This window comes from Rhopalosiphum maidis, chromosome 3 (genome assembly GCF_003676215.2).
Source record: "Rhopalosiphum maidis isolate BTI-1 chromosome 3, ASM367621v3, whole genome shotgun sequence".
NCBI classification, from domain to species: Eukaryota; Metazoa; Arthropoda; class Insecta; order Hemiptera; family Aphididae; genus Rhopalosiphum; species Rhopalosiphum maidis.
In genome coordinates, this window is record NC_040879.1 from 45,566,176 (window position 1) to 45,583,600 (window position 17,425).

General features: G+C 33.4%; 1 protein-coding gene across 2 annotated transcripts; it reads right to left on the reverse strand.

Annotated features, from left to right (window-relative positions):
• Positions 1–1,723: 1,723 nt before the first annotated feature.
• Positions 1,724–17,119, reverse strand: LOC113555657 (protein MON2 homolog). Of its 2 annotated transcripts, XM_026960130.1 has the most exons (28): positions 16,876–17,119; positions 16,407–16,798; positions 16,123–16,296; positions 15,821–16,003; positions 15,357–15,728; positions 15,157–15,282; positions 13,227–13,529; positions 12,787–13,060; positions 12,548–12,707; positions 11,576–11,938; positions 11,091–11,479; positions 10,866–11,002; positions 10,040–10,396; positions 9,750–9,962; positions 9,108–9,283; positions 8,790–8,952; positions 7,845–8,094; positions 7,610–7,731; positions 7,323–7,520; positions 7,091–7,225; positions 6,491–6,957; positions 5,558–6,077; positions 5,335–5,472; positions 4,492–4,817; positions 4,155–4,390; positions 3,657–4,005; positions 3,171–3,250; positions 1,724–2,765 (listed from the first exon to the last, which is right to left on the reverse strand). In XM_026960130.1, exons 2-28 carry the CDS (start codon positions 16,554–16,556, stop codon positions 2,578–2,580), a joined length of 6,549 nt encoding a protein of 2,182 aa, XP_026815931.1. In that variant the 5' UTR covers positions 16,557–16,798; positions 16,876–17,119; the 3' UTR covers positions 1,724–2,577. The 2 variants fall into 2 exon arrangements, with proteins under 2 accessions (XP_026815931.1, XP_026815930.1); XM_026960129.1 differs by having other exon boundaries at positions 16,407–16,933.
• Positions 17,120–17,425: the final 306 nt, after the last annotated feature.

Here is a 17,425-nt window from a genome sequence, read left to right on the forward strand (position 1 = left end):
ACAACGAGTAATAATATTCCAGGGGCCAACTCGCCAACTACACTAGGTACTAGGTATAGTAAGTACCTTAATGCGGTATATTAGTCGTCACCTCACCAATTTGACGGTCTTTCGCTGGTAGCCCACGACTTGGGTGGATCATCATCGATCTTGACGTCTAAAGTTGAATGTCGTAAAATCGGTGACTGATGTGGTGTATACTCAGGCCGGAATAAGGGGACGACCAAGCGGCAGACGTGTTTGTGATAAAATCAAATGTACCTATGACCTATCTAATGTACCTATTGAAATCCAATTTTTTTTTCGCGCAGCTGCAGCAATCATCACGGTTTTTAATTACGCAGTCCAGCGTCGTAACCAAAGATTTTTTCAGGACATGTCCGCAATACTTTGATGGAAAGATTTATATGCATGTAATTATATGTATTATGGAAATAATGGGATAATTATGTATTCAAATATTCAATAGACAATAATATATGAAAAATTTTTTGTACGTCGACGTTAATCCAACGTTATGATTTCATTATCAATATTAGAGATGATCTATATATTGCGACCATCTCTTGCACTATTTTGCATTCTATACTCTATAGACTATAATATAAATAGCTTTCACGCGAGAGTTCTACTTCTTTTTTTTTATTCTTTTATTTATTTAAAAAGTGTGCGATTAGAAGGTACCTAGGTATTATTGTTTTTTTTTAACAAAAAACAATACAAATCGATTAAACAGAACGACAAAATGTATTGTGTACCTATACTCGAATTATTCGTGGTCAATATTTTTACAATTTAGTTAGGTTAACGTATAAAAAAACATCGAATCATAATTTTTATTTTTCTACGCTTTTATATTAGTAAGCTGTACTAAAAAATATTATAATTATTATTGTACCTACTTATTGAGGGTTTTTTGCAAAATACCAGATTTTGAATAATAAATGACCGCAGTAGGTACTTACCGCGCGTTTTTATAAATTATTTTGAGTATAATTTTCAACAATTATTAATATGATACGAGTACCGACATTATAACTATGTGCGATTTAGATTTTATCACAGCCGTCATCAACCACTGAATATATCACCATTAACATATAGCTAATTACAATTACATTCTTGAAAATGGTAACACAATTATCTATTTTATATTAAAAATATGTTTTTTCTCTTTTTTAATGAATAATATTTCTACTAGCGAAAACCAGTTCCCTCTTTTTAAAGTTTGAGCAATCATAGATATTTAGACAAAAATATAGTACGCTCATCATACATCCCATGCAGAAAAAGACCGCGACAACGAAGTACAGATAATACGTATATCGCGAGTATAAAGAGTGATTTAAATCTGCAAGTAGATAAAACAATTGATTAACTGGATAATCAAACAACAGAGATATTTAGATAAGGAACTCAATAAAAATTAAAAGCATTGAACGACATAAATTACTTATAAAAGAGCTTAAAAAAATAATTATAATCAAAACATAAATAATCAGTTTTGTTTTATTATATTTACACACTCACACATCACGTAATACAATATAAAATAATAGTAGTAAAACGTCAATATTTTCTACAACAATCATATTGAATTTCATATTACATATGTTGTACAAAGTATATTTATAGTTATTATCGCATTTAGCGGTGAGAGCAGTACCTATATAGTCGGTAGTAAACACTACACATATAACATAATAAATTTTAATATTATAGAAAAAAATTTACACAAATACATAATTGTATTAACGTGCATTAAAATATTACAAATAAAAATAAAAAATAGATTCTCATCTGAAATCTTCCCACTGTATAAATATTATAAATACAAATGTCCAAAAATCGTTGACGAGGACGGAAATGATATAATTGTCTTCATCGCTATATAAAATAATAATAATAATAATATGGCCACCACCGCCGTGGCGTTTTACACTATAGTAGTATAGTACTATACTCATTTTTCATTCGGTATGTGCGTTAGCACTCGCCAGACTATCTCGATCATCGTACCGTATGCACTATATATAAGCTCGTCGTTTAAGAGGTATTTTTTAAGCGCCCACGGCTAATTGTTTATGTCCGTTTATCGTGTAAACGTGTATAGCGTATAGTATAACAATAATGATACAACTAAAATAATAATAATAATAATGACGATAACAATAATATATAATAACTGTTATTCACCGAGCTTTATAAGGTGTAATATATAGGTACTACTGCTTGGGTTAACAATAATTAAATCAACACTCGAGTGACGACGACGAAGGTAATAATCATGACAGTAATAGTAAAAAATAATAATAATACTAATAATGATGACGATGATAGTTAAAAGTAATAGGTAATAGGTACGTAATACAAATTATTCACAAACAAAAACACGTTATTTGTGATTGGCAGCAGCGACGGCGAAGGCTTCGACAAAGAAAAGAAACAATAATAATAATAATAATATCTAATGAAGAAAATAAAAAAACAAAAACGTTTTTAAATGATGAAGGCGTGCGAGAAGTAGCGAGAGGAGGAATGTCTCCGAGCGGTGGCGATAGTGTCGACTCTTCGGAATTATTGTTGTTGTTGTGCGTCGGCAGCGGTCGAGGGCGGCGCTTTGAGCAACAGGTCGCCGTACTGGAGCAAAGCTTCGGTCAGCGAGTCAGTGACCTGAGGCGACGAACAACATTGTTGAGTGTGTGGTACGCACCGCACGAGGCACGGGTACAGTCTGATCAACTGATCCCACACGGCTTTGCTGACTGGTGATATGAATAAAAAATAAAAATGTAAGTGATTAGCGCACGTCTGATTATATGGTTTCGAACGGGTGGCAATATTATTGCGGATTGGTGGCTTCAAACGGACAGGTGGAAGTGGATTCAGAAAGGGATGAGGAAGCGGCAAAGTGGGCATTTAACCCCACAAAAACATAATTGCGTAATATTATGGTTTAGTTTTCTTATATTCATATTAATTCGGGAGTTGGTGAGCTAGATTAATTCATCACCTTGAATGACGCAATAATAGAATTTGAATAGAACTGTGTGAAAACGATGAGGCTAGGCAAAATGAAGACTAAAAATAATCAACATATTGTCATACCGTTACATTGCTCACTTTATATTACATAACATATTTATTATAAAAGATCTGTTGGTTATTACCTTTGTCGGGAGTTTTTTTCAAAGACACAATGAGTGTAGCGATTGCTTTCAGGACAAATGATATTTCTGACATGCGATACCTATACAAAATACAATTCATATATATTAATATTTTAAGACATTAAATAGAAAATAGTAAAAAAAAAATGCAGTTCGTTAATGTCAATTCTCTTGTAAGTACTTTTTAAAATACGATTCTAAGCATTATAACAATACTATATTACTATAAAAATATATTATGTTTAGCATTATTTTTAAAATGAAAATGTTTATTTTTAATTATTATTTTTATATCTTTTACAAATCCGAATTGATCAATTAAATTAACTAAGTAATGAAGGATGATATTTTAAAAGACGAATAATTAATTTCAGTTAAATATTCACTAAATGATGATCTAAGTTTAATGGTTTTAAGTGTAAAGTAACGACAGATGTAATTTAAATTTATTATAAATCGGTATATAATTGGTAATTTTATATGAACCTGGGCAATGGACACTTTCCGGTCAAACTTTGATCATGACAGAACTTCTCGACAACCTCCTGGAATCTGTGCAGCAACGCCGTAACAGCGAGTTTGCCAGTAATCAGTTCGGCGTCCGCGTTGGATTCGTTACCACCACTGTTCACCGTTGTCGCTGAAGTATCCATCGGTGGAGGTGACGACGATGATAGACCGTCTACCAATGAAAACTGCAATAGCGTTTCAAAACACACTTTGGCGAACTGTTCTCGTAAGAGGGATGGCGGCGAGAAACCGCCGACGCCAGAGCCCGTGACACCGCCAGAGACGCCTCCCTCACGGCAATCCACCATCATCATCGTATCGTATCCTGTTATACCCACACCCATCAACAACACCGATTAGTGCACGAAAATAAGACCGTCGGAGCAGACGGCGTGCCAAAGGTATCGTTGAACCATAACATATATATATATATATTTATTTATTTTTTAAAGTATTTGCAACAAAAACACGTACCACCGCCGCCGTACGGATAGTTGGGCAATGTCGACGCGGTGGTGGTGGACAACACCGAGCCTCGGTTCAGCAACACCACCACTCGCATGATGAACTCTCTAGGCACGTTGTTTGACTGCGACAGTATTTCATCCTTCAAGAATTCCACCAGCTGACAGTCAATTATCACAGAATCGTTTTCGTCATTGTCGTCCACCATTTTGTTGCTTTTCAACATCGCGGACGCTGGAGGTAAGCTGCGCATCATAACGGAGTAAAAACAAATGATGAGTTAGGTACGAATAACAAAGCAAAACATTTTTAATACGTGCGTAACAACAACTGCGTGTATACGAACTTCTTTGGGAATAATATGTCTTCCAGAACAGAACCAAGCGGTGACCAGATAGAAATATAATCATCTCCACCGGAGTCCCGGGCCAGCGGCACCCCCACTGACAGCACATTCATTAGGCCGACCACCAGTAGTTTCCACGTGTTCTGTTGCTGTTGCTGACGTCGCCGCACTAACATGAGATGCTGCTGTTGTTGCTGTTGAACGTGTTGCTGCTGCTGTTGCTGCGTGCTTCCCGACGATAAGGGAGTAACGTCCATATGGTAATGGAATGACGGAGCTGGTGTCGGATAGGAAGAGTATCGGCCGGCAAGAGGTACAGAAAACACCTGTGTGCAAAATGAGCGAAATTATTACCTCTCTTGAAAATTTAAATTTCAAAAAGTATTTATTAGCGCTTTACGTAATATCAAAAAAAAAATCTAAAATATGTAACTTATAATCAATAAAAAAAATTTAAAAACACAGAAATTGTTTTGATAAAAGTAAAAACCTTATTTAAGATATATCAAGATAAAATAAAAAATAAGTGTGATTAAAATAATATACCTACATTGGCTACATCCAAATGGTAATGATTATGGATTTAGGTAATTTAAATAAAGATAGTTGTAGATTGTATTCTTTAAGATGTAACCGTCTTCAGTAAAGAAGAATACATACTAAAATAATGCATTTAAAATATAACAGGTGCACACTATAAATAGAGACAGCTGCATAGTAATAGATTTCTGTACGACACTGTCAATAATGAATTCAGATTGTTATAATTTCATAATTTTTTAAGGACGAATTAATTAAATAAATAATGTTTAGCGCACACCATACTGGTCAACTATAATTTACCTCAATGATTCGTCTCAAAATCTCGCCTTTAACTACGCATGTTTCAGCCGCCGTCATTCCATACAAATCAACAATCATGAGCACTGCTTTCTCACCAAACGCTACATAATTCGAATCGATAGCCACCGCCGCTGCAAACTGTATTAAATAAAGATAAAAAAAATGATAATGAAAATAATATATTATATATACAAAAAAATACGTAGAAAAGGCAGACACGTACCTTGTTGTGATGGTGAAATTGGTCGACCGCCGTTGCACCGTTTGTCAATTGTTGTCTATCAATACCGGTGTTGGATACAGAAGGTGGTAACGGAGGGCATACGAAACGGCAGAATTTCAACAGTTGATCGAAGAGAGGACACAGAAATCTCTGGACCAGTTGACTCCGCTGCCGTTGCTGCTCCGTCGAAGTCATTGAGTTATTTTTATCTATGTCACCACTGTCATTACGTATCGGCGTATTATCAGCGGCAATAGATGACGAAGGTCCTGCACCATTAAATTCTTCTTCGTCGAAAATCAATGTTTCCCGTTCTAACGTTTCCAGACACTGTAAAATCTCGTCCTGCAATCGAGTCAACTGTTGTTGACTGTAGCTACCACCGTAGTAATTCTGTTGTTGCTGTTGATGATGATAGTATTGATGATGGTGATCAGACAGAACCACCGCCGCTGATCCGTCAACAGCAGCTGCTGCATCCAATACTCGGAAAAGATCTTTTAAATCTTGGTCAGTGAACCTTAAAATACAATAGTATGAGAATTGTGGTTTCTACAAAACACATTTTTAGAGAAAATAAATAAATAAAGTATATTTTTTTTGTGGGGGGAGGGTTATACAAATAAGTATATACAAATAATAATGATTAATAAACCATTTTCATAACTAAAATCTATGTTAAATCACAAAGCCACTACAATTGAAACATACAAAATTTTTTAACTTTTCAAATCTATAAAAACAATTGTGCAAGTAGGTCTAAGACCATGAAGTAGGTACTTCAAAAATTTGAAAATTGTATTACCATCAAAGACTAAAACAATAAACTAACGTTATTGCAGAACAAATATTCACACATTACAAAAAAATGAAAAATATATACACTACATATAAATGACAAAAAAGAACCCCGTGGCACTTATTGAAACGTACCTGGTTTTGATGCGCGTAAATATTAACGGAAATATTTGCAACAGGGCCGTTAAAAATTTCTGCTTATGTTGCAGAGACTGATGATGTTGTTGTGGCTGCTGATACTCGCGACGACGACGGTCTTCCACTCCGGCCGCTGACGATCCGCTGCTAGCAGTCGTTGTCGGAGGCGGATTAGTGGGACTTTCAACAACTGTCGTTTCAGTAGCGGCCGTTGCGATTCGCATCCATACAGTCCATGTACATGTCCAAATTTCATTTTCCACCAACGAAGACGGCGGTGCCATTGTAGGTGTGGCCGATCCAGCAACTCCGTTTTTACTTTGCCAATCTTCTTCTCGCGGCAACCGTACCTCAGGCGCTACGTTTTTATCGTTTGGCGTCATATTTGTACCATCACCGACGTTATTGGAGTTGCTATAAACCATTAAGAGTTCGTGCAATGAACGCAACCCTGCCAGCGATACCTAAAATAAAAAAAAAACAATTTATAAACGAGACTATAACGAAGATTTTTCGAAAAAAATCAATCGATAATAAACTAAATATCTACACTATAAATCATACTGTACTGCTTTACACTTTACTTGATATACAAACCTCCACATTTCTATTCAAAGCCGCTTTTTCCATGTATTCCAACAGCAAGGTCCACGCTTTGACAAAATCTCCACCAACTGTCATTGAGTACTTCTCTGCGTTAAACACCCTGGCTAAACCATACAGCGTAGACACCTTTAATTTTAAATACATAATAGAACATACAAATTAGGAATACCATTATTACACCTCCATTTATCTTCAAAAATCAAAAACAAATATTCAATCTAACCTGCGTTTCTGCCCATTGTTTTTGATCAGTATTCCGGGAATGGTGTATCAGGATCGTACCACCACCCGCCGATCCACTTCCACCACTTCCCCCTACACTACTGCCACCCGTACCATCGGAAGCTGCAACTGTATTGCACGTAGAATCACTGGCCGACTCGCAGAGCATTTGCACTTTGTTCATTAAAGGAAACAGTACCTACAGAGCAACCACAATATTATCACATATTCATACAATAATCATAAACAATAGACAATAGAATACATAAAACAAATAAAATGTATTACCTGCCACAAAACAGCATTCCACGATGACGGAGTCAATAAGTTTGCATGTGCAGAAATCGTTGATAACAATGTTTGTCCGGCCGACTTCCTAACAGCAGGTCTGGGATCGATACAAAGTTCACCTGAAACATGCATTAGAATGACAAAAATAATATTTTTGATGAATTTTAGTATGACAATTTTTAACAAATGATAACAAAAATAACAAAGATAGGTTTTATGTTTGTATACTCACCCAGTTTGGTGAACAAGCACATCCACAACTTATCAAACTCGGACATTTCCGCTAGCGTAGTGACACCTGGAAAATCGGGATATACCAGTTCTTGAGGATCATTCAACGTGATTCCTGACATTGTTGCATCTAGTGTGTTACCATCAGTCAATGTTTCACCACTGGCTCCTCGTTTCATATTGTTATCACCTCCACTATTGTTACAGAGCAATTTGTCTTTATTATCTTTGAAATAATCAGCAACGTTCCACTGTGTATGCATAAAAATAAAATTTGATTTTAGTAAATATTTTAAGGTATAATAATTATGGTACTAATAGCTTAAAATGCTTAAGGGGAGGAATATTAGTGGCCTGTGTTCTAAGTTTAAATTAATCGAATATGAAACACAAAGTCCAAACACTGGTGCTTACATATTAATAGCGTAGTATAATCCTTAACCATATGAAATTATAAACAGTGTAAATAGTGTGATGAATAGATTATTTACCATAAATATAAATTCATATTATAGCTGTGGTTAAATTATTTGTATTACTATAATCTTAAATTAATAATGTTGGTACAACTCAACCAATGCACTAAACGTTTCAAATAGTTAAATTAATATATAGTGTAAGATTCTAGTAACAAAAATTAAACCATACTAATCTAAAATAAAAATTATTTATTGAATAACTTTTAAATTATTAATTTTATATTTGAATAAAAATATTATATATTTATTTAAATTTAAATATTAAGTATAATAATTTATTAGAATAATTTGATTTTGGTCAAATACTCAATACTGTCTAAAAATGAATTTGGGTGTTTAGGTGCCTTAACCATTTCAATTGTGCTTGCAGTTATACTTGTAAACATTCCATGAGTCTTAAGATACATTCATTTTTTAATGGTTAGTTTATTAAAACAAGTGGTTTTTTAACAAAAAATTATGTTTACCATTAATCCTAATGCTGTCAATGATATGTTCAAGTCACGTGTTTGCATTCCAAATTTTGCTGTGGTTTCCAAACACAAAGGTAAACATTTGCACGGCATCAGTGGCAAAAAATCAGTGAGTACCAGTTCTAAACACTGGAATGCTATTCTTATCAAGTTCTCTCTGAACAATTTAAACAATTAATCAATACTCAATACAGTTTACCAATCATTATAAATAATATTAATATATATACATTATAATTTATAATAAATAATAGATCATTGTAATAGTTATAAAAATATAGTATAATATAATTGAAAAAAAAAAGGCATTACCCATGACGGTCAGATACAGCACCAACTATGTTCAATACTAATGGCCAACCATGTGATAATGTCTGTCCTGATCCATGCAGTACTTGTAATACACATTCCAATTGCCGTTGTCTGACATCACCATTCATATTTAATGACAATTGGGATAATGGACTTAGTAATAATATTTGTAGTTTCTATTATAAAAATGTGTATCAATCAATAACAGTTTTAACAACAGGATTTACCAAAGTAAATATATATTTTATTTTATTTTCATAACATGGTATACAGTACTCGTGGTATAACTAATTTCAAAAGACTAAGAAAAAAGTTTATTATATCAAGAATATGTTATATCATAATTTGTATTATATACCAAGATATTTCCAAGACAATGACAGTTTTGTTTGTTAAATTTAGATTTTTGTTATGCCAAACTTCGTTATATCACGAGTTAACTATAAAATTGTTGTAGGTACAGGGAAACATTTGTTTTTAAAAATAATTTAATAAAAATATGATACGCTAATGATATAACTATCATAATTCATATGTAATTATGTAAGGTACAGTGTTCCTTTCATCATAACATAATTAATGTACCAATAAGTGAAATTTAGGTAGAAGTTCAAAGTGATAAATCATAGATATTAAACTAACTTGATTATCTTTAAGCGGAGGCTGATATTTATACTGTAGAGCTGCTTTCACCAGGTATGTTATAGCTTCGACACCCCATTCACGCATTCTAATGTGTGGATGCTGACAAACATCCAACAAGTGATTAGTCACAGGTCTCCAAAGTATGTCAATACGTGAAAGATTAACTAATCCAGTTTCTAAAAGTTTAGCGACAGCAAACAGTGATGGTTCCTACATATATACAGAACAATTTAATTAATATACATAGACAAATTATAGTTGCTATATTATGTAACAGTAAAAATTACCCGATTGCAATAGGCCAACTCCATAGCTTCATGTGACAACTTGCAGAGTGCATCAATTAAATGGTGGAGAGCAACATCATCCAGATATCGACTGGACTCAAAGAGCCGACTGAGCATGGTTGAAAGTACAGGCAGGTCGGCGGCCATAACAGCCGTTGTTATGACAGCAACATTTGATGACGAAGTTGTTGACACTGAAGAAGTGGACGATGATAATGAGCCAACGACCGTACCATCTGCAACAGTGGCAGAATTGGTGACACTTGAGTGTCTATTTGGCACCGATGTAGCAGCACTATTTCCTGCTTTAAGGCTTCCACCAGTTGATGGTTTCAAGCCCAATATCCAGACAAGATGCTAAAAAAAGAATTATTAATATTATTAATCACTGATAACAAAAAAAAAAAAGTGATAAACATAATACGGATGAATAGTGTGATGTCACATACGTCATTAATCCGTTATTAATCAACATTTATTTTGGATCCAAACAAAACAAAATACACATTTAAAATGTATATAAAATAAAATAAATTTGTAAGTTATAATCTTTTTTAACAGCTAAATCTATTAAATCTATTCACAAAAAACAAATGCAAAATAAAAAAAAATGTTCTAAACTGTTTTAAATTGTTATAACAAACAAAATTAATTTAATAATTATTTTTGTATATATTTTAAATAGGAATCTCTGTTTGGATCCAAATGATCCAATTAATAAAATTGATAACATGTATGACGTAGGCACTATTCAAGCATATACATTGATAATACACTAAACGTATTGTTATGAAGAATACAAATATAGAAATAAATGATTCAATACCTGCAGAGTTGTTAATACCAAATGCCAAGATGATCCCAAAATGGAACCATGGCAATGTGCTAGTACTAACAGAGCACGCATGCACTGCAAATTCTTAGCTGTAAGCATGACAGGCCCATGGTTCTGTAGTGAGGTACCTACAAAGTTCAATAAGCAAAACCATAAATATAAATTTAATTTAAAAAATTGTGTATGGTACATAAATATAAGTAGAAAAAGTGTTACTTGACGGTGACGATGACATGGTCTGCAGAACAGACGAAGGAGTGGCCAATGGAGTTCCCACAGCCACTATGACTTGTTGTTGTTGCTTGTAATCAGCTGATTCTGGGCCATACCCACCTCCAGTCGCGCTGCTATATTGTTGATGATGATGGTCATCATACATCGTTGCAGAAGTGGCATATTGCACTGTTGGCGATGTTGATGATTGACCTGCACAACAAGTATTGACTGCTCCACTAAATACAGTCAGGTTGTAATGTGGTGGTAAGCATGCACGGCACACAGCTGTAATAAAGGCGTCACGTGGCCCCCGCATATCTAACAGACCGCATAGGCCAATATATGCTTGCATTGCTTTTAGCATGTTTTCTGTAATTCCTTCGTCAGTACTACATCAGAATAATACATATTAGATAATGACAAAGACATACACAATTATATGATTAAATTACTTAATAATACAATAGAGTATAATTAACACTTACCATGACTCAATTAGCGGGCAAAATGTTGTTAGTAGTCCATACCAACTACTGTTTATTATCTGTTCATGTAATGGAGATATCTTAGCTCCAGTTGTTTGACTTTGTTCATCATTACCATTGTCATCTTCTGGGATGTTCTTTTGGGAAAGACTGTCAGTATTTCGTTGATGACCACGTCCATCGTCCCCAACATTAGATGATACTGCAGTGGTGGAAGGCGGAAACACGACTGATTGATGTATATCAGGGCGTACTTCAATTTGAATAGCACGAACTGCATCTACTAAGCATGCATATGCCACAGATACACCATACCCATCAGCCACTTGTGGTGGTTCATCGTGTTTATCATTCATTTCCAGGCTATGAAAAAAAAAAACAAACAAACAAAAATTGTAATAAATTATATTATGGGTATTAAAAAAACAGATGCAATTTATAATATTTAATTATCATTAAATTCCTATTTGTATACTTAATTCAATCTCATATTCAACAAAATGCATTACCTGTCTATTGTTTGTACACTAATATATCACTAATATCTTGATAAATATAAAAATTATATTAGAAATAATACTAAATTTAAGTAGGATAAAATATATTTTTCAGCTTGATAATATCCTTAATAATAAATTTACCCGTAACTATATATAATCAAATAAATACTTATTATGGTTTATAGGAAGCTATAAGAGTACTTTTAAAAAAGTATTAATCATTAAATATTATACATCATTAACATAAGAAGGGCCATTTAAATTGTAAACACATTTTGTATAGTATTAGATAATCAATTTATAATATAGTTAACATTTTTTTTTTTTTTTTATGAGCCTATAGTAACCTATAGGATTTTTAAAAAAAGATACTAAAACACCATTCAAATTTCAAGAAATCTAATAATATCTTAAACTAAAATCATATCAGTTTTTTGATGTTATGAATTAGTTGATTATATATATTACTCACTAAATGGATTTAGCTTGACCAGTTGGTAGCTGGATCACTACTGGTAGCCATATACCATTACGTCCAAAAAAACCTGGTTGTGGGGACACACCTGGACCAACTGGCATACCAGCCAATACAGTTGGTGACTGTCCTTGGAGTGCTGCGTTAGCAGTTGCTGCTAAATATATAAAATTATATTTAATATTATTATTAGCATTATTTATGTAAGTTTCAGTAAAATAATTATAAGTACATACCCATCATTGCAGCATTGTTCATAGAACTGCCACCTGACACCACCATAGCAGGATTAAATAATGATTGCACGTATCCAGCTAATGAGTCAATAATATCACGAAATATCTTGGTGCTATGTAATTTGAGATCATAACATGCGCAAAATGCGGCTAATAGGCCAGGTTCAACCACCAGTCGATGTAATACCTCCAAAGCGACAGATCTTTGCCATGCAGGTTTGTCAGCATCCAAAAACTTGACAATCAATGACAAAAATATCTCACACTCGGTAATCTAGAGAGAAAAACGAACAAAAGCATTATTTTTTAAGAAATAATGATTAATAATAATCTTCATCACTGATGATTACAGTTAAATTTTCAATGTTTAATTGATTTTTCAAATTGAACTAGAAAATTAATTCTATAATATGTTAACTACTTATGAATTATATACACACCAGTAGCTTATGGTATTTGCGAACCAATATCGAAACGAGACGCAATAGTCGTACTGTAATAGCATAATGTGGTCTATCATCACCACGGTGATTTGAGGTAGGACTGCCAGCACCACCAGTAACACCCATCATCATTACTGAAGAGTTATTATTGCCAGAAACAGATGAAGCGCCGCTTCCAGTGTTGGTTATTGTGTTTCTCCTAGCGCCACTATTTCCACTATGATGCTTGACATTGGGAGAAAATAGCTTAATGACTAATGCGCAGACACGCTCTTTTAATAGGTATCTAAACTCCATGTGCTAAAAAAAAAAAAAAAAAAAATGGTTAATATAAAACATGTTTATATCAAATATTGTGTACACAGATATTTACGGCATAAACATTAAATTATTGTATTAGCTACACATCTTATACAATTCTATTTTAATCTAGACCTAAAAGAAAGCACTTTTAACATTTATTGTTTTTATTATTTTATTCATTCAATATGAATAATTTATAGTAAAATCCGGAATAATTTACATTATTTAAAAAACTTGTGTGCAATTCTTGAAATTTTATTTATTCATATATGGATATTATATTTATATTTATTTACTCATATATATTATATCATATTTATATAACAATAAAAACATAATATGAATTAATATTATAATATTTTCATGTCTTCATAATTATAATTTTATAATCTCATCTCCGCATGAACATTAATAAAATTTTAAAACTTGTTATCATCAATAACATAATAATATTTACACTTTAGACATTGAAATTATCACTATAATATTTTATCAACTATATAAGAATATAATTATTTTTAAATTATCAGTTCTTATAATATAGATATGTACACAAATATGAAAAATGTAATTTAAAAATCAGCTTATTTTATTGATAATTTCTTGAATATTGAAACGTGATTAAAAAAATTAATGTACATACATATAATCCAAATATTAATAATATTTTATTAAATATAAATAAATACTACTAAATTGCTAGTAAAATTTCATATACTTTTATAAAATTGTATACCTCTAAGTAATGAGAATAAGTTCAGTTACATAAGATTAAAAGATTAGTTTCATGCTCAACTCATAAGTACAATTCATTATCTTTATAAAATGTGATAAGGTATTGAAAAAATTAAGAAATAGTTTTCAAAATAATAAGACAAATATTTGTTTATTAAAAAAGTCCAATCAGTATAGTTTGTATACAGACCTAATGATATGAAACCACCAAAACTAAGTTGTATGCATTATCAACTAATGTTTTATTAATATATTAATTTAAGTCCTAAAATGACTTAATAGCTGGAGAATGAGATATTGATGAAAAATAATATGGATTTTTAAAATAATAAATGTGTTTATAAAAGCTATAAAAACATAGAATACCAGATAACTGGGTTACTATATTTATAAATTATATACATTAAATGGTTTGGGGTAAGGTAATCCTTTAAAGATAACTTACTCTAAGTTTGGTGTTTTCAATTATAATTTATGAATATATTTTTTAAATAAATATAGAACAACTGTTATTTTGTACGAACTGTATGTACCGTGTATCAGTACATCTTTATTTAGGCATAGCTTATTTAAATTTGACTTAATATATATACAAGATTATAAGTAACATGAAAGAAATCATAAAAAACCAATAGTCATAAGTTGAGTATTTTCTTACTTAATTTAAAAACATCTAATTTGGGTAATTAAAGTTGGATATTCACAATACTATATTATAACTACTATCATAATGTATGAAATTTAGTATTTATTGATAGATCAAATTTAGAGAAAAAACATTTCAAGTATACCTTAATGCAGTTATTTAACTATTTAAAGAATATTCACTTTTATACTATCTCTATAACAACTGAAGACAAGGTTTGGAATGAATATAACAATTAATTACTTTATAAAACACAGGCTGAAAATCAGAAAGCACAGACTCCAGTAATTCCAGACCAAACGTCCTGGTCATTTCCGTCATTCCAACCAGCCAATATGGACGGTCAGTGTTCACCAATCGCACAAGGTCCTGTGAAAATATAGAATTAAGTATAAATTATAACACAGAAAAATCAAAAAAAAATTTATAAAACTAAAACATACCTGGAACATATGATATGCATCTGCAGCACAAGGGCTCAATGAAGACACAGCAGCGATATTATCATTTCCACTTACGTTGCTACCATTATACTGATGATGATGATGAAGTTGTGGCAATGGTTGAGTTCTATTACTTTGCTGTTGTCTTTGGTCTTGTGGTGGAACAGAGGACTCTATGCCATTTCTTTGTTGTTGTGCATCATATCCATTATCGTCTTCACTACAGTCTTTAAGTTGCTGTTCAAGCTGTTCATCTTCATGCATAACACGTTCAAATACTAGAGCTACAAGCTGACGTACAGTAGCACCAGCTGTGTTAATGACAGCTTGCGAGTCTTTGGTAAAATGTAGTCGGAAACACAACACCAAATTCTGTAATATATACACATGACAATAATTAGTAAACAACAATTTAGTATATATATAAACTTTTACAACAAACGTTGTAAAAACATTATAATTACCCTAGCTAAAGTTTCACCACGCACCACACAGTCAGTGGTCAATAACAGCGTGACACTCTGTAATACTTTTACGTGTTCAGTCCCCGACTCCATTAGCATCCACAAGGTATCAGTTATGTAACGAGCACCTTTTTGGTCAACTGCTCGGTGTGTGATTAGTTTCTGTATGGTTCCCAAACACATCTATATAATTTTAAAATTATATTAGAAACAAAGTATAACAAGTCATAGTAGAAAAAAAAACAGGTAATATATTATGGTTATTATAAAATACACTTAGCCAACATGTATACTGTACAGACCTTGACGATTTTTGGCTCCTTGGTCTCACACCCCTGCACAACAGGATATAGTATTTGATTGACAACATAATATATCTGGTGATGATGGTGGTGTGGTTGTTGTTGTTGTTGTTGCAAGTGATCGGCCGCAACAGCCGCCGAATTTCTCAATTTGACAATGGCCTCTTCAGACGCCTGTAACGGACACATAATATTATCATCAGAACGTTGCGGACAGTTTCTCATCGGGAAACAAGCACAGCACGAGCGTACACACGAACAACGGTCATGTAATTCGGACGTACCTCTTTGATTTGTGGATATTTCTTCTTCGTCTCCATGGACAAGCTCTTGAAGTCGTTCTGCAGCGATTCCAGTAGTCTGATGGCATTTTCGTTGTCGGTGACAGACGACGACGGCGAGGACGTGCCGCCGGCCGGACGACGGTGAGCCATGACGGTCGGTGGCCGTGCGAGGCCGTCCGTTCCCTCTCGTCGAACCTGATCGATCTAACCTTTGCCAACAGCGTGTACAAATCGCTCACTCACTCCAGGCGAGGGGGACAGCCTACTGCTGATCGGCCGTCCTAGTCGGTGGCGCGATACACGACAATGGCGCCTGTCTACACAGCCGACCCACTGCCGGGCACCGTGTTAACAAGAATATTGCCCGGCACGCTCACACAACGGGTAGGCACCTGCGAGAGAAATAAAATGATCGTAAAATGTTGGACGTTGACTAGCACACGCGCAGTAGCCAGTAGGGTCGTCTCACCAAAAGTTGATTTCCGACGTTTCCGTTCGCTGACAACGGCGACGGCGAACGACGATAACAATGATAGAAAAGAAAAAAAAACGTAGGTAATCTGTAATCTGCGGCGGCGGTGGCATTAATATTGACGTTGTCGACTTGTCGTCGTCGCCGCCGCTGCCCCTGGAGTGTAATCGTGGTCAACTGTCGCTGTAGCACCAGTGCACATTGATAGTGGTCGTGGTAGTAATGGTCGCAACTCGCAAGTGTCGTGATAACGAATTAATAATATCAACAAAAAACCATGGTTGACGTAGGTACTCACATCTTGTTATTGTTAAAATTTAATGACAATAATAAATATTATGCATCAATATCTTATAACGTGAGGCAGGAAATAAAACCATAAAATACAAATCTAATTTTTTATTTTGCTATTACTTATATCGTATTTGACATTAGTTCTAATTTTATAATTACAAATTTAGATCAATAATTAGGTATAGAAGTATACAAATATACAATGAAACACATTATTAAATAGGTATAGTACCTACGTATTATTTACATTATG

Excerpts from the sequence above, each read along its gene's own strand:
- LOC113555657 (XM_026960130.1), bottom strand. The coding sequence starts at position 16,556 with ATGGCTCACCGTCGTCCGGCCGGCGGCACGTCCTCGCCGTCGTCGTCT. Across the intron at positions 5,473-5,557 it reads AATTTCACCATCACAACAAG|TTTGCAGCGGCGGTGGCTAT; the intron begins GTACGTGTCTGC and ends TATTTAATACAG. Across the intron at positions 4,391-4,491 it reads GACATATTATTCCCAAAGAA|CTTACCTCCAGCGTCCGCGA; the intron begins GTTCGTATACAC and ends TATGATGCGCAG.